This window comes from Mya arenaria, chromosome 3, assembly GCF_026914265.1.
Source record: "Mya arenaria isolate MELC-2E11 chromosome 3, ASM2691426v1".
NCBI classification, from domain to species: Eukaryota; Metazoa; Mollusca; class Bivalvia; order Myida; family Myidae; genus Mya; species Mya arenaria.
In genome coordinates this window covers 43799349-43818327 of record NC_069124.1, presented here as the reverse complement: position 1 = coordinate 43818327, position 18979 = coordinate 43799349, and the positions used below count along the sequence as shown (strand labels likewise).

General features: G+C 33.8%; 1 protein-coding gene across 3 annotated transcripts; it reads right to left on the bottom strand.

Moving 5' to 3' along the window:
* Window positions 1-1392: 1392 nt before the first annotated feature.
* On the bottom strand, window positions 1393-18977 carry LOC128229124 (phosphatidylinositol 3,4,5-trisphosphate 3-phosphatase TPTE2-like). Of its 3 annotated transcripts, none has more exons than XM_052940814.1 (15): window positions 18921-18977; window positions 18281-18572; window positions 17743-17952; window positions 17424-17552; window positions 17052-17218; window positions 16455-16519; window positions 16176-16236; window positions 15269-15350; window positions 14695-14845; window positions 14049-14129; window positions 10407-10512; window positions 8608-8705; window positions 8381-8473; window positions 6508-6581; window positions 1393-2391 (listed from the first exon to the last, which is right to left on the bottom strand). In XM_052940814.1, exons 2-15 carry the CDS (start codon window positions 18526-18528, stop codon window positions 2280-2282), a joined length of 1677 nt encoding a protein of 558 aa, XP_052796774.1. In that variant the 5' UTR covers window positions 18529-18572; window positions 18921-18977; the 3' UTR covers window positions 1393-2279. The 3 variants fall into 3 exon arrangements, with proteins under 3 accessions (XP_052796774.1, XP_052796775.1, XP_052796776.1); XM_052940815.1 differs by having other exon boundaries at window positions 18858-18945; XM_052940816.1 differs by lacking the exon at window positions 18921-18977 and having other exon boundaries at window positions 18286-18420.
* Between the last annotated feature and the right edge of the window lie 2 nt (window positions 18978-18979).

Here is an 18979-nt window from a genome sequence, read left to right as displayed (position 1 = left end):
ACACGAAACGGGAGGGGGAGAGGTGTACCCCAATCTTTTACACCTCAAGTGAGAACGCTTACTCAAGCTTATAGTGACATGTGTTTCTAAAACTTTTAGTCCGTCCATTTTGCCTGGACATGGGCAGTTCATGTAATAAAAAGAACAACACTGACACGTGTCACATTCGCACACCAAGCATTGTTTGTTCAGGACCTCATGGCAGCATAAAACCATTATTCAAGAAATTTACATGAAACATAGTTCACATGTATATTTCTAACGATAGCAATAACAACGTAAAATAATTTTAATGAGATAGGTGAGTGATACATCATTTTAAAGGTCAAGTCATTACAAACTCAAATATGCAAATGTTTACAAATCTGTCAATTGTTGACAGAGGAATGATCCTTTGATTATTTTGTTTCTGCCAAAATACCTCAAATTCAAAACATTTTAAAATGAAATAAGTAATATAAAATGACACATTTTGTTTATTTTCTATGAATTTAATACATTAATAATGACAATTTATATAGTTTAATCGTATTTTACTGTATATAATATATGCACGTCAAATGAATCATTTCGACAAACAATATAATTATACAATTGAGTTGGGCCACAAGATGTAACAACATTAGAAAAAGGCACTTCCAGCAAATTTATAAGCAATGTACAGCAAACCCATAACTTAATTTCAGCAATTTTGTTTTATATTTAGCCAAAAAGAATTATAATAATGTTAATGTGATTTCCCCTGATGAGCATAAAGCGAAACCTGTTGGCAAATACAATAGCATAAACCCATGTTATGTCGTTTATTTTATATGTATACATGTATATGTATGTATACATTCAGTGCTTGAATTATTTGGTACATCTCCCATACATTTATATACCTCTGGAAACACCACGCAAGTGTTTTCAGTATTACCATGTTTTTATTGGCACTATTTATTGAACATTTTGTTATACTACAGGTTCCAGCCTTCTTACTATGGCTGTAATGACAGGCTGGGCAATCATTGAGTATCAATATTATGTACCATGAGTCGAAAATACTTAAACCTGTCTCTTGTTGTAGAGTTCAGTTATACGCGTAAATGTTAGGTCTTTAAATTGACCTTTTCAGGGAGAGTAGAGTGTTTCTGCATAGGACTGATTATGTGTTATGATTAATGTAAAAGTTCTGAACAAAAATCACTACAATGGAAGAGAGGTTGAAGATATGTAGAACCCCAAAATCTTTTCAAATTTAACCCTTGTCTTGTGGACATATACAATAACAATACAACCCAATAAAAGTATATAAGTCACTTTTCAGTTTTGCATTAAGTTGTCACATTTATAGAAATACACATATAATGCTATCACAAAAGTAACAATGTACACAAAACAAACAAAAAATATTTTGATAATATTTACTTTAATACTGAATGTCTTGAACATCTTTCATATGTGGCTTGTCTTTATAATGACTGTCACTTTTGCAAGTTCCCCAACTGCAGTGTTTTGTAACCATCTTTAACTAATTTACACTAAACAATGCCATTTGGATTAAAGCGTGTTTACAGTATTAATTTGGCTGTATTGACCGACTTGATTCATTGATTGTTGTACAATTGTTACATGAAGTCAATATTGAGAAAAACTAATAACATACTTCCAAGCTTTACCTATTGCAGCGTCACTCGGGTGTTATTAAAAAATGTAATCCATGAAAAAAACAAAATTGTTAATGAATATAAATTAAACATAGAAATAATCTTGATGTTTATATCTAAAACACATATTTCCATCCTAAGGATGTATGGCTTAACTTAAAAGTAAAGAATCACATCTTACAACTTTACTTCATCTTACAACCTTACATAACATTTCATATCACTTGGTCTTTTAAAGATATTACAAAAGAATTGCACAGTCCCTAAACAATAATCTTAAAAAAACTTGCATAAAATAATATACTGCTAGGCTGTTGCCTACAAATCTATAGTCTATGAGTACAAACTAAACAAACAAATTTATATACAAATAGATACTAAAATTTGAAAAAAGCTAATACTTTTATAGATAATTTATAATAATTTATAATAAAAATCACAAAATAGGTTTTTGTTCTACAAAAGACCTCTTTGAGACACAACACGTGCAGCGGCACTTTATAATATAATAAAACAACTCTTTAAATAAGAAGACAGCCTTTAGTCTGCAAACTCTCAAACACCCCGTTACACTTCAAATACTGTTTTTTATCTATTCCTCTACTCCATCTAATTTCCCACAGTCCATGCCTAGAAAGATTCAACAGGCTCGAAGTCGACCTCAATTGCGAATGTTTCCCGGAACACTTTCTTTCCCGCCGGCTTGTGGGGATTGTCAATCTCATCTCTCGTAAGCCTCAACCTGTAACATATGATAAGTTGTCAACTATGGACTACAAACTTCCAATTTTTGCATTGTTTGATATGCTTATAAAACAGATACTTTCCCTTACATGTATTGAGGTTTACAAACAGATACTCTCCCTTACATGTATTGAGGTTTACAAACATACTCTCCCTTACATGTATTGAGGTTTACAAACAGATACTCTCCCTTACATGTATTGAGGTTTACAAACAGATACTCTCCCTTACATGTATTGAGGTTTACAAACAGATACTCTCCCTTACATGTATTGAGGTTTACAAACAGATACTCTCCCTTACATGTATTGAGGTTTACAAACAGATACTCTCCCTTACATGTATTGAGGTTTACAAACAGATACTCTCCCTTACATGTATTGAGGTTTACAAACAGATACTCTCCCTTACATGAATTGAGGTTTACAAACAGATACTCTCCCTTACATGTATTGAGGTTTACAAACAGATACTCTCCCTTACATGTATTGAGGTTTACAAACAGATACTCTCCCTTACATGTATTGAGGTTTACAAACAGATACTCTCCCTTACATGTATTGAGGTTTACAAACAGATACTCTCCCTTACATGAATTGAGGTTTACAAACAGATACTCTCCCTTACATGAATTGAGGTTTACAAACAGATACTCTCCCTTACATGTATTGAGGTTTACAAACAGATACTCTCCCTTACATGTATTGAGGTTTACAAACAGATACTCTCCCTTACATGTATTGAGGTTTACAAACAGATACTCTCCCTTACATGTATTGAGGTTTACAAACAGATACTCTCCCTTACATGTATTGAGGTTTACAAACAGATACTCTCCCTTACATGTATTGAGGTTTACAAACAGATACTCTCCCTTACATGTATTGAGGTTTACAAACAGATACTTTCCCTTACATGTATTGAGGTTTACAAACAGATACTCTCCCTTACATGTATTGAGGTTTACAAACAGATACTCTCCCTTACATGTATTGAGGTTTACAAACAGATACTCTCCCTTACATGAATTGAGGTTTACAAACAGATACTCTCCCTTACATGTATTGAGGTTTACAAACAGATACTCTCCCTTACATGTATTGAGGTTTACAAACAGATACTCTCCCTTACATGTATTGAGGTTTACAAACAGATACTCTCCCTTACATGTATTGAGGTTTACAAACATATACTCTCCCTTACATGTATTGAGGTTTACAAACATATACTCTCCCTTACATGAATTGAGGTTTACAAACAGATACTCTCCCTTACATGTATTGAGGTTTACAAACAGATACTCTCCCTTACATGAATTGAGATTTACAAACAGATACTCTCCCTTACATGTATTGAGGTTTACAAACAGATACTCTCCCTTACATGAATTGAGGTTTACAAACAGATACTCTCCCTTACATGTATTGAGGTTTACAAACAGATACTCTCCCTTACATGTATTGAGGTTTACAAACAGATACTCTCCCTTACATGTATTGAGGTTTACAAACAGATACTCTCCCTTACATGTATTGAGGTTTACAAACAGATACTCTCCCTTACATGTATTGAGGTTTACAAACAGATACTCTCCCTTACATGTATTGAGGTTTACAAACAGATACTCTCCCTTACATGTATTGAGGTTTACAAACAGATACTCTCCCTTACATGTATTGAGGTTTACAAACAGATACTCTCCCTTACATGTATTGAGGTTTACAAACAGATACTCTCCCTTACATGAATTGAGATAAAAACAGATACTCTCCCTTACATGTATTGAGGTTTACAAACAGATACTCTCCCTTACATGTATTGAGGTTTACAAACAGATACTCTCCCTTACATGTATTGAGGTTTACAAACAGATACTCTCCCTTACATGTATTGAGGTTTACAAACAGATACTCTCCCTTACATGTATTGAGGTTTACAAACAGATACTCTCCCTTACATGTATTGAGGTTTACAAACATACTCTCCCTTCAATGCATTGAGATAAAAACAGATACTCTCCCTTACATGTATTGAGGTTTACAAACAGATACTCTCCCTTCCATGCATTGAGGTTTACAAACAGATACTCTCCCTTCTATGCATTGAGGTTTACAAACAGATACTCTCCCTTCCATGCATTGAGGTTTACAAACAGATACTCTCCCTTCAATGCATTGAGGTTTACAAACAGATACTCTCCCTTCAATGCATTGAGGTTTACAAACAGATACTCTCCCTTCAATGCATTGAGGTTTACAAACAGATACTCTCCCTTCCATGCATTGAGGTTTACAAACAGATACTCTCCCTTCAATGCATTGAGGTTTACAAACAGATACTCTCCCTTACATGTATTGAGGTTTACAAACAGATACTCTCCCTTCAATGCATTGAGATAAAAACAGATACTCTCCCTTACATGTATTGAGGTTTACAAACAGATACTCTCCCTTCCATGCATTGAGGTTTACAAACAGATACTCTCCCTTTAATGCATTGAGGTTTACAAACAGATACTCTCCCTTCAATGCATTGAGGTTTACAAACAGATACTCTCCCTTCAATGCATTGAGGTTTACAAACAGATACTCTCCCTTCAATGCATTGAGGTTTACAAACAGATAGTCTCCCTTCAATGCATTGAGGTTTACAAACAGATACTCTCCCTTCCATGCATTGAGGTTTACAAACAGATACTCTCCCTTCAATGCATTGAGGTTTACAAACAGATACTCTCCCTTACATGTATTGAGGTTTACAAACAGATACTCTCCCTTCAATGCATTGAGGTTTACAAACAGATACTCTCCCTTCAATGCATTGAGGTTTACAAACAGATACTCTCCCTTCCATGCATTGAGGTTTACAAACAGATACTCTCCCTTCAATGCATTGAGGTTTACAAACAGATACTCTCCCTTCAATGCATTGAGGTTTACAAACAGATACTCTCCCTTTAATGCAATGAGGTTTACAAACAAATACTCTTACTTCCATGCAATGAGATAAAAACAAATACTCCCCCTTCCATCTATTGAGGTAAAAACAGATACTCTGCCTTTAATGCAATGAGGTTTACAAACAAATACTCTTACTTCCATGCAATGAGATAAAAACAAATACTCCCCCTTCCATCTATTGAGGTAAAAACAGATACTCTGCCTTCCATGCATTGAGGCAAAAAAACATTTACTCTCCCTTCCATGAATGGAGATTAAAAAAAGATACTCTGCCTTCCATGCATTAAAGTTGATGAAAAAATATCTGCCTTCTATGCATTGAGGTAAAGAAACTAGTAAACTCCCTTCTATGCATGGAGGATTAAGAGCAGACAGTCTTCCCTCCATACATTTAGGATTACTAACAGGTTATCTCCCTTCCATGCATTTAAGAGCATTTTATCTCTCTTCCATGCATAGAGGTTCAAGAACAGATTATCTCCCTTTATTGGAGTGGTGATTAAGTTGTAAATGGTTCTGTATAAAAACAGAATATCACTCTTCCATGCATTGAGGTCTAAGAACAGATTATCCCCCTTTCATTCATTTCCTTCCTTGTGTGGATGGATTCAAAGATGACCCTAGAGATGTAGCAATAACTATGTCACATGGATGTTATTAACATGACTGTGAACAATTAATGTCAGCAATTTTTTAAACTATCATCAAAAAAAGTGTTAATATTTTGAGGAAATACAGTGATTATGCTAGAATATATTCTGGAAATTCAGAACAATTGTGCAAACATCAATGTTTCTGTATATAACAAAGAAGGGAACTCTGTTTCAGACTAACACCTTAAGAACAGATTATCTCAATTCCATGCATTGATGTATAAAAACATATTATCTCCCTTGAATGATATTTATTTTTCTCCTTAATATCTTTCATGAGATACATTCAATAAACATATCAAACTTATCACTTTCATTTCTATCTACAAGAAAAAGTTCATTAATCTGAACATTAAAGACATAAGTCATCTCCTGCAATGAATTGACATGTGCTTAATTGCAGCAACAACATTAATTCTCAGTTCCCACAGACCCATGCCTACCACTCGGGGATTAAAATCAAAGATCAGCCTTATGCCCAGGAAACATTCTGTCACTTACTTGTTTTTCTCAATGAAGGTTGTATGGAACCAGAAGAAGAAGGCACAATGGTCGTAGATTTTAGGGAACTTAGCCTGAAGAATAATGACAGTGCACAATAAATAGTCACTGGGAAACAAATTATACAAGTCAGTGTTATAAGAAAGTTGGACAAAAAATGTCCATATAAGGTAAGCCATCTATCATTTGGATGCGAAGATGTTTTAATACATTCAAGATCTCTGCATCCAGATTATTTTTATGTTTAATTTTTATTCATTACCGTAAATCATTGTGTATAAGAGGTGTCATATATAGGACGCAGGCAAAAAAATGCGAGAAAAATCAAGAATTTTTTTTTTTTTGCATAGATTCTATTTTTGAATAACACCATAATCACACTTCTATTATGATATACGATATATAAAAGGGAAGAAATAAAACAAAAAAAATCAATGATTATTTCGCAATTTTACTAATTTGGTTTTTAATAATGGGCTGATTGTTCAAAACAATTTTTAAAGTTAACAACATTCTCAATGGCATCACTATTAACCTTAAAAGGTAGAATATTTTACAATTTGCTGATATATTGGCATAAAACAAATACAGCTGAAACAGTTGTCTTACATCTTGTTAGAAATACTTGAGATTACAAGTGTATTCATTAAACATTAAAAGTGCAGTAATGCTTTTAAAGTTAACAATGATGACCTTAAAGGGACTGTGTCGCAGATTGGCACCAAAAAAAGTTTTTTTCTGTAACGAATGTCAGGACAATTATCTAATAGAATGTGTTACGCTTCGATATCATAATTGTAAAAAAAGTACTAAAATGTAAAAAAAAAATTGTGTCAGAGACCGGGTTCGAACCCGCGTCGCTAAAATTGAAGTCCAGCATCTTACTCACTGAGCTACAAAGGCTTATTCAATTCGGGTGACATAATTAAGCTATACATCTACCTCGGTAATATCACATGATAACACCGACTAGCCAATCACGCATAAGGAATGAATTCTACCTAGTAGACATACCCAGTAATCTTTTTTAAGGGAAAAATACGAAATAACTGCTAAACTTAAATAAATTGTAAACTATGTGGTACTGCATTTAGTAAGTTTCAATGCATTGTACACATAAATACCAAGTTTATGTCAGTTTTCGAAAAAGAAAAAAAAATCGCTATTTTATCATATGTGATACAGCCCCTTTAAATACGTTGTTTACTTTAACTAAGCTCTGAAAAAAAAGCTTGCTAAATGAACTTCTAAAATATTCAAACTTAACATTTTCTAACTTTCAAATGAAACTTTACAAGTAGCAATTTCTGGTATAAATGAAGGATGCATAATCTTAAACATTAGTTAAATATAAAAAATAATAATTGGAACCTATTATCATCATGTAGTCACACTTCTTTTATAAGTTTGTTTTCGTGTGGAATTAAAAATGAGATCCTTAATTCTGATCCATGTCTTAATTCTAAATAATTATCTTTTGAAAATAGCCCAAGCATCTACTTTTAAATCTATTACATAAACAGTAAAATAAAAAAAATGAATCTTTAGATGTAATATATACACAGCTGATTGTTCAGAACTATGATCAAGTTAACAACATTTTGACCAAAATCAGTGTTAACTTTTAAATTAAAAATTTTGGTGATATTCTCACATATTTAAATATAAACAAGTACAGCTGAAACAGCTGTCTCAAATCTTGTTAAAAATACAGCAGATCACAAGAGTATCCATTGAACTTAGCAGTAACAATTTGAAAGTAAACAACAATGACATTAACAAATTTGTTAACTTAAACAATGTTCTGAACAATCAGCCAACTAACAGCTAAAAATGTGAACAGCAGAATTTGACAGAAAAATAGTTTTCTTACTGTTGAAAAGAATCTAACTTTGACATCATCCACAAGCGCAGGGGCGTTCTTCAACGTGATCGTAATACTGTCGTTGTCACGGTCATGTGAACACTGAAACAGTCAACAATACAATCAAATTAGCTCAAATTGTTTGAAATAACATTATAAGGGAGCATGAACCCAGAAACAAACATTATTTTTTTATGCCTTATGTCCAATATTTTCATTAAGTACCAATTCCGTACCTCACAGTTGATGGAGCCGGCCACTTTTGCCTCGAATATAAGCAGGTTGTCTACCCTCAGTTCCAGGCTTAAGTCACTTCCGTCACCATGACCTACACCTGCAGACAATTATACAGAAAAACAGTGTGAAAAACTTGTTAATTTAGTTTTAAACTACATGTTATAATCTATTAATATGACACGAATGAGCCTGACTCCGCCTGTTAGTTATTGAGGGTGTTTGTCAGAGGTGGTCCAAGTAATCCAGTTGATTCTAAAACCATGTGCTATTACTTTATGAAGAAATATTATCCCCTTATGGTCAATTGATCAGTTGAGTGACAAACAGCTTTGTATTAATTCTATAGAAAAAAGCTTCTATAAGATAATATAAGTAATTTCTAATGTCTGTTCATTACATTGAGTTTAAAAATCTGAGAGCCATTTCAACAAGAATATTAAAAGTGATTATCTTTTACTTAGGACAGTGTGTGTATACCACGTGATAAATTACGTCATATATGCTATGTCGGAAGGCAAAAATTTTATTAAAATGAAGACTTAAATCAAAGATAACTTTTCATTTACAACACCATTTTAAATGAGACAAAGGGCAATCTATGACTCTTAAAGAGCCCTGCATTTGTTTTAATTCCGAAATTTGATGAGGTCATTAGTTTCATCAAACACTTCGACAAACCTGTTTCCAAAATAATGTTTTGACAGTGCTCCGTCAGACGACCGTATTGTGAAAAGGTTTGTCGAAGTGTTTTAAGAAACTAAACTCGCAATCAAATTCTGGTAAAAGACCGAAGGTGGGGCTCCGTAAGCGGCGTAGACTGCGCTATGTTTCATTTGAAATGGTGAAGAAATAGTGAAGTTATCTTTGTTTAAAGTCCTTTTTCAAATCAAAATATTGCCTTCCGACGTAGCATTTATGACGCAATTTATCACGTGGTATACACACACTGTAGGAGGGATTCTCAAGAGCGCTGTTCTACCATGGAAGATCTCTTCTAGGTAAAAAATTGTGCTAAATAGATTATAAAAAGGATTCTTGATGAATCTGCTTGTGTCCTTTCCGGGAGGCAAAAGAATTGTCCACATGTCGGGCTTAAACCCACAACTTATTGGGTGAAAGGTGTACACATACATTTTACAAGACTATCCCTCTCCACATTTGTTTATCTAATTAAAGTTCTTTCAAAACAAACATTATCATGTTGTTGTTTTTCTGTGTGTAACTTGGATAAGTACGATAAGTAATTCAAAACTGAATGATATGCAAAATCAAATATTTGTTCATGTATTCAATTTTTTAAATGTATCTATGAGCATGAAGAGTTTTAAAAGTAGACTACCGGTAGTGTTTTATTGCAGAATGCATACAAGCAATTAATCATAAAACAAATTCTAGATGGTATATTGTCATGAATACAAGAGCCCCGAGGACTCAACGGCAACACTGTTGCTTTTCAGTCTAAAAAGGGGCATAACTCAACAATTATTTAAACAAGTGTTACTGGCCTTGCTGGGAATGTGCATATTGTATCTTGCAACATGAGTACCAAGTTTCATTCGAATATTTATCCATTTTAGAGTTATAGCCATGGTTGAACTTATGCACAATGATGACAACACCAACCCCCCCCCCATGGCACTTACAATACCTCAGCTTCTTTTCTTTAAAAAAAAACAGACAAGCTAACAATGGGTTGTTTTATTTAATTGCTAGTGAACATTATGAAAATGCATGCCTTATCAAATCTATGAATGTGTATAATTATGATACAAGAGAACAACACCAGAAACCCAGTTACCTGCGATGCTTTCAATTTTGAAAGTGGTAATCTTCAGCTCCTTCTTGGGGGGCAGCTCACAATTGTAAAGCTTTTTAACTTGCTCATAGTAGCCCACAAAGCGACTCTACATGTACACAACAAACAAAGCTTACAGACAAATGTTAGTAAGAACAGAAGGGAGACGAGATGAGAAATCAAACTTTTGTAATAACAAAATTTATATTGTAATTTGTAATAATTGGCAAATCAGGAATTTTAAATTAAGAAAATATTCTCTGAAAGGCGTTCAAAAATTAAGGATAAATAGGGATCTTAAGAGAGCTGGTTGTACGCAACGGGCACTTATCATCTCATCTATCAAAGTAATACATTAGACATACAACACAAACCCTTTAGAGGACTATAAATTAATTGCAAGATTTTCATCCCGAACATGCTCTCTTTTTTCTGCCGCCCATTCAGTTTGATAAAATTATATTGACTTAAATAAAAATGTTGAATTGGGGTCTTTGTTTGCGTATCAGTCTGGTACTGTTCGAGAATTTTACATTCACATATAAAAAAGGAGAATTGTTACGATAGTGTTAGTGTTTCACCTAGACACACATGTATATGCAATAAGAAAGAACATGAACACATATTCAACGGTGAAACAGTCATCTAAGAAAAATAATAAAAAATCACCCCATTAATAAAAGAATTGGATAAAAATCTAGCAATAAATCTATACGCGATTTACTGATGTTCAAAATTCATCAGGAAACTTTTTATACTATTTTTTAAATAAAAAAAATACAATGTAACTGAATGGGAAAGTATTTTTTTAATAATGCCAGCATCTTCAAAGCTAATGAAAATGGTTTACTATAGCAAAATGGATTTTTTAAAGTGAATTATTCACTTAGTCTTACGATCAATTTTGAACACCAGCATCTGACTAGAATGGGTGTGATCACATGCAGTAAAACATGTATGTACAGTACTAGTACTTTATAGTCCAAGACTTAGATGGTTTTTCTCCCCTAAATTTATCATATAAACATGAAATAAATGCGTAATTGTATCATATAAACAAAAAAAAGATGCAAAAGGTCATCATAAAAAGTAAAAAAAATCCCTTATTTTATCATTGAAAGAAAAATGCCTACCGGTAATTTTATTATATATATAAACATAAAAAAGATGCCTAATTTTATTATATACTTATAAAAAAATATAATTCTCTGAATGTATCATTGAATATTCTGCAAGTTGTCACACATATTCCTACACCACACAGTTAAAATATAAACAAGAGATGTTTGTCAAACATTATGCCCCCCCTGAGCGCCTTGTTGTCAGGATTATATGGACAATTGAATGAAATATGCATGGACCAAAATGACAGCTGATTTGTCACTGACATTGGATGCCGTTGAGGCAGTTTTAAGATTATGACCTTTCAAAGTGTGAGGATAGAGTGTGTTATAACCATGACCTTTGACTCTATGACCTCAAAATCTATAGGAGTCATCAGCTGGTCACCAAAAATCTAAATGTCAAGTTTGAGGGCCATGGGTGCAGGCATTGACAAGTAATCACTTGGACAATCTTTCACCATTCAAGGTCACTGTGACCTTGACCTTTGGCCCGATGACCCCCAAAAACAATAGGGGTCATCTACTGGTCAGGCCCAACCACCAAGTCAAGTTTAATGGCCATGGGTGCAGGCATTGTCAAGTTATCACTCAGACAACCTTTCACCATTCAAGGTCACTGTGACCATCACCTTTGGCCCGATGACCCCCCAAAACAATAAGGGTCATCTACTGGTCAGGCCCCACCTCCTAGTCAAGTTTGAGGGCCATAGGTGCAGGCATTGTTGAGTTATCACACGGACAATCTTTTACCATTCAAGGTCACTGTGACCATGACCTTTGGCCCAATGACCTCTAAAATCAATAGGGGTCATCTACTGGTCAGGCCCAAACTGCAAGTCAAGTTTGAGGGTCATGGGTGCAGACATTGTCGAGTTATCACTCTGACAACCTTTTACTAGGGATTGAAAATCGGACCAAAGTCATAATCGATCATCGAAAATAATCGGACGAGCCATTTTGATCAATCATCGATTATATAATCAAAACGGAACAAGTGAATATATTACAAATATGAGGCTTTATTAAAATATATTGGTTTGTACATACATGTCTTTAAATGAATAAACATATTACAATCAATTATGTTTTATATGCTGTTTTGTTATACATTCCAGGTTACAATTGATAATTTAGTAAAATGTTTTTAGGAGATAACTAAATTCTAAAATAATTGAGAATAAAAACATGATTTTTCCACACTACAAGTATATACCAGACAGTAGTTTTATATTTATTAAAAAGATCAACCATAAACTGATGAATTATTTACATAATTATCAACATTTTCATCACTTTAAAACAGATATTAGATAATTTGGAACAAAAATGTAGTACAAAATGTATTTACATGTAGCTTTTTAAAAAATGTTCCAATCTTTTACATGAAATACTTAATTATCAATTATCATGACATCATGTTGAAATGAATTCGATATTTTTCTAGCAAGATATCACATGGGGAAATGCTGAATGAATAATAATTTTTACTTGATTAAAAAATTGTATTTGATATTACAATGAAGATGATTTTTTACTTTAAAAAGGCCATTAAAGTCCGTACCGTTTCCCGTTTTAAAGAAAATCAGTACATACACAACACGGTTACTTCCCTTTGACGTAAATTAGCGATAATCGATTACGGAATAATGAAATCGATTATCACCGACCTCAGACACAAATAATCGACTTTCGACAATATTCGATCATCATTTTATCCCTACCTTTTACCATTCAAGGTCACTGTGACCTTGACCTTTGGCCCGATGAACCCCAAAAACAATAGGGGTCATCTACCGGTCAGGCCCAACCTCCAAGTCAATTATGAGGGCCATGGGTGCAGGCATTGTTGAGTTATCACTCGGACCTTTTACCATTCATGGTCACTGTGACCTTGACCTTTGACCCGATGAGCCCCAAAAACAATAGGGGCCAGCTACTGGTCAAGCCCAACCTCCAAATCAAGTTTGAGGGCCATAGGTGCAGGCATTGTCAAATTAATCACTTGGACAACCTTTTACCATTCAAGGTCTATGTGACCTTTGGCCCGATGAACCCCAAAAACAATAGGGGTCATCTACTGGTCAGGCCCAACTTCCATATCAAGTTTGATAACCATAGGTCATGGCATTGTTGAGCTATCACTCGGACAAGCTTTAAAATTATTTTACCATTAAAGGTCACTGTGACCTTGACCTTTGACCCAATGAGCCCTAATATAAATAGGGGTCATCTACTGGTCAGGCCCAACCTTCATCTCAAGTTTGATGACCATATGCCAGGAATTGTTGAGTTATCACTCTAACAAGCTTTGGTCTACCGACAGACCGACCGACCTACCTACCGACCGACTGACCGACATGTGCAAAGCAATATACCCCTCTTCTTCGAAGGGGGGAATAAAAAGACGAATATACCACACAAGAAAGAATTAGTATACAGCAACTAGATCTACACAACTATAGATTATTATCAAGCATGCAATCATGAATCATTCCAGCATCGTCACAATGTGTTGACCTACCTGACTGGGTGTCTCCACTCCTTGGAACGTTTTCCCGACAGACAGATCAGTACGCCGGTCACCAAAGTAGTCCAGGGAGTCCTGTTAGAAAAGCCATGTATTAACTTTTTGGTAAAAAATGGTTTTTGCTCATAACTTCTCCAAATCTTCTTAAATTCTCCAAGAGCATACACCTATTGTATACATGTTTATTCTGTCACTTGCATACAAAACATTCCAATAACAAGGTGCCGTGAAATGTTTGCTTTATTAGGATAGTTGACCATGTGATGTTTATCAACAGTCAATCCAGAAAGTTCCATCACTCTGCATGGTATGACACTGGCAAAGAAAATCAGCCAGATGATCGGGGAACCTGATAAATTCTGTGGCCGAGCCGAGCCAGATAAACTTTCTCCATCCATGGCACTTACCTAGTATTCTTTTTATACATGTACTTGTACTTATTTATGTTACAACGTAATTATGGATTTGCGATGAAAAACAATAAAAGTATCAAACTTATCAAATTGTAGGAAGCATTTAGAATACTTAGTATATATAATTGCAATCCATAAACAATTTAAATATTGCTGAAGTATTTAAACTGGACACATTAAAGACAATGCTACTTAGTTATATTGTAATCTCTCAAAACATTTCTCACCTTAGCATCCTCAAATATCCCACAGTCAATGAGCCAGACACATATCATGGTTCCTGTACGGCCCTTCCCACCCTTACAGTGAAGGGCGATTACATTTTTACGATCCTCCGACATAAATTCCCGTGCATCCTTACAGAAATTGACCATGTCTCTGAAACATTGAAAACAAAGGTGAGTTGCTCTCCTAGGATTGAGATTAGTATTGCATTTCAAACTTACACAGCAATACCGTTGGAGAAAATTTTGCACATTCATCAAATATATCATCCTCGGCACCCCAGATATCATAACCTATATGATAGGTTATGGTATGCTTCTTGCCGAGGATGCAAATATAATGACTGTAGCAATCTGCATGAAATGTCAACAAAAATCTGCCCATTCACCAGTTATACTGGTAATCATTGTAACAATACCTTTTCTGCATAAAATATTTCCAAACACTATGATGTTACGGCTAATGCTTTTTGTAAAAATCAACAATAGACAATCTTACCTTACACAATAGTCATAGTTCATTAGTTCATCCAATGAACAATCAAGCTCTCTCACCATCTTAGAAATTGAATCTTACTTGACTGTTGGTGCATTGTGATCATCAATGTAAACTCTCCCAACTCGATCATGGAATAAGCTTTCATCATAATCTCTTTCACCTAAAACACACAAACATTCAAATACATATAACACCAGGGTGTAAGCCTGAGCGAACACCATCCCCTACACTTGTGTGTTCTTCTTCAGACAAACAAAAGGCATTAATGGGCAATTATTAAAGCCAGATTTATGGAACTTGCTATACATCTCAGCATTGACTTGACACTAAAGCTATCATAATACCATGATTGTTCTTTGAAAAAACAGTAAGCTGTTCTTTAAGAATGTTTTTTGGTTCAAAGGTAAAGACCGCCAGGTACCCTTTTACCTTGTTAAATTGACACTCTTATTCAAAATTAATACATACACCTGTAAAACAAACATCAATTTTGACTAATAAACCTTTGAGTTCTTACAAAATAATGCATTAATGGAAAATATATAATACTGATAACAAGATTGTAACCGTGTATTTAATAGCAGAAAGCGCAAAAATATTAAATGATTGGTGAATGCTTAAAGATTTAATGTGATCTACTATAGTCTAATAACTTAGAAATACAATGTTTGATGCTCATTTCATTCAAATTAAAAAAAACTCGGTATCTTTCATAAGAGCCATTGTTTTCAACATTTATTTATTCTTTTTGGAATATTAAAACAATCTATTTAATTGTGGTAAATTTTATTTGGGAGTAAAAATGCATCTTTAATAGATACAAAAGGACACAAAAGTTATAAAACACAAAGAGCACAAAAGTATTAATTTGTAAGGTAAAAATACAAGAAAAAACATTTCAGGTCTTACTGAGAGAGTTATAAAAGAAGGCAATTAAAGTGAACTACAAGCAGCGTTCTAAGGAGATACACCTGTACAAACTTACTACATAGGTTGTATATTCTATAATGGTCTTTATGCATGGTGTCGAAGAACCTGGCCACCTCCTGGAAGTAGGCAAGCATTGAATAATATAGTATAGGTATAGGTCTTTACTCTTACATAGCAACTTAAAACTTCAAATTAAAAACTCTGATGTACAATCATGTGAAATTTGATAACCTCATTACAAATGAGACACAAAAAACAGTTATCCTATCCCATTACCAAACACAAATGAAACAGATAACCTATTGCAAAAGATAAGTGAAAACAAACTACATACCGTGATGTCATTTCTGTACATGGCCATCAACCCAGTCGATGGAAAGGACATGGCTATAATCCTCTCTGCAAAACATTAAAGTAATTAAATAAAATTTTAGTTTTTGTTTATAAATGCAATTTTATATTTTTATAACATTTGTTTTAACTTGATTGTGAAGATATAAATCACAGTTGAACTTGGGATAGTCTCTGTGGTAAAAACCAGTACTGCTGCCCATTTAAGAGAGGGACCCTTGTGGGACTCATCTAGTGCTAGAGTAATACTGGTACACCATCTCACACTCAAGTCCTATTTAAGTTTAGATTATGTTAACTTCTTCCAATTGTTAATTGTGAATCAGAGGAAAGGGTTATACTTTGTATTGCATGAGTATAGGACACTTCAATAATGCTTCACCAGCACAGCCAAAGTCTTTTTTAAGTTTAGTTATGTATTCATTTCTTTAATCTTGATTGTGAGAGTCCCAATAGTCGACAGAATCACCCTAAAATCTTTCTCCTGGATGGTAACCAGTAGTAGTTTTCTTTTTTAGGGGTCATTATAAAGCATCGATTGTGAAGATAAAGTCTATTTTTAAACTAGCGTTTCTTATACCGGTTATGTAGCAAAGGTCAAGATCGAATCCATCTTTCATGTATCTTCTCTTGTTCTGGGAGACCAATTTTCTGGTTGTGGAGGCTACATGGCGCTTTTGAATGTACATGAAGTATACAATACGTACGATCCTGATGATCCGGAACACTCGACCAATATTGATCAGTCTGTAAAACCAAATCTAAATCTGATGCAGGTTTTTCACAAGCTTGTGTAAAGAACATTATGGAAATTCTATAAATAATCAAAAAAGAAAAATATAGCAGGTGGCTGAAATCTAAATTAAAATTATCAACAAAGCAAAGACATGCCAGTTCATTAGCATCACAGAAAGATGCTTTATTTTTACTTTTTATAGAATTTCATTCATACTTAGCATAGTCGGAACCCTCTGCTGATGTCAACTTGTTGGCAACAAAGACGAAAATCATATCAACAACAAAGGATGCTATTACAATTATCCCATCTACCAGGTCGAGAATGCTCCGGAAAAATCGGCCTCTAAAATATAATTAACATACATGTAAGTTATAAATGTAAAAAAACTAATTATCAACCTAAACTATTGGTTGACAGCATATTGAAATCAAACCCATTTTTTGAAGTGGTTTTATCCTTAGCATTGCAGTAAATAAATATTTATTTAAGGAATGAAGTTCATAACAAAACAAGCCAATGTAGCAAAACTTACTCCATGTAGAAAATTCTCATTAGAATTTCAAGAACGAAATAGCTGATGATTATATGAGAAACTGTTTCCAATCCACTGTTGATGTTGCCAGTAAGGTCCACATCAGCAAGATCAATTATGACTAGGGTTAAATCTAAAATAATCAGCACCACTGTCGCTATTCGAAACGCTATGTGTTCTACAATGCTCCGCAATTGAAACTGCAACCATCTGAAAAAGTTTAATGGAAACATTTCAAAAACATAAAATAGGAATTTTGATTCAAATGCACAATTTATTATCATAGTAAAATATGACTTAGAAAACATGTATTTTCTGCATTCTGATTACCGGGTCGTAATATCTTAAAAAATGAAAAACCTTCGCTTTATAAAAGTTTAGGTTTACATCATGCATTTTTTTTAATGTAATTCTTTATTAAAGATTTATGAGTCTATACATCTGACTTCTTGGATTATAACAGAAATGAAGTAAAAAATAGTGTGCATGTTTATGAATATTATCAAATCAGAAGGAAAGAATAAAAAAGGATTATTACTTAACACCATATAATTGTGGTCTCTCGCTAGGGTCATCTATGTATTCCACTCCTTTTTTGGTGTCGGCATTGTAAATTGTAAGCGTGGGTCCTTCATCAGTCTTTTTCTCAACTTGGATCTGAACGTCATCAATCTTTCCACTTGACGACACGTTTACAACTTCTGATGGGGAAATTTCTGCGGAGCCTTTCCCTTTATTTGCCGCTTCATCTGTGGCACTGTCATCATCAAACTTTTCATAATCCATTGTTTTTAGTTGTATGTATGTCTAGTAACCTGTGAGATTAGAATCTGAAAGAAAATGGTCAGTGTTCTCAAAATCTGGGGGCTAAAATTAGCAATGTATACATTTTATACACTGAAATTTAACTTCATTATAAAGAAAGGACTGAAGAAAAAAATACACAAAATTGTAATAGATATAATGTAGCACTTTTCAATTCTAAATGACAGATAAACATCCTTTCGAAACTATAAAAGGGGGCGTGACCATCCGATTAATAAAAGAAAATTATGTGAATTGTCACTGGCATGCAGGTAATTTATGATAGAATGCTACAAGATAAGACAACTCACTTATTTCGACATAATTTCTTTTACAAAGGTATTTGTTTCTAGGTTTTAAGATAAAATTCTTACTTTAATTTCTTGATTTCGAGCTGTCTGCATCCATTGCCGAAAAGATTGTAACATTACAG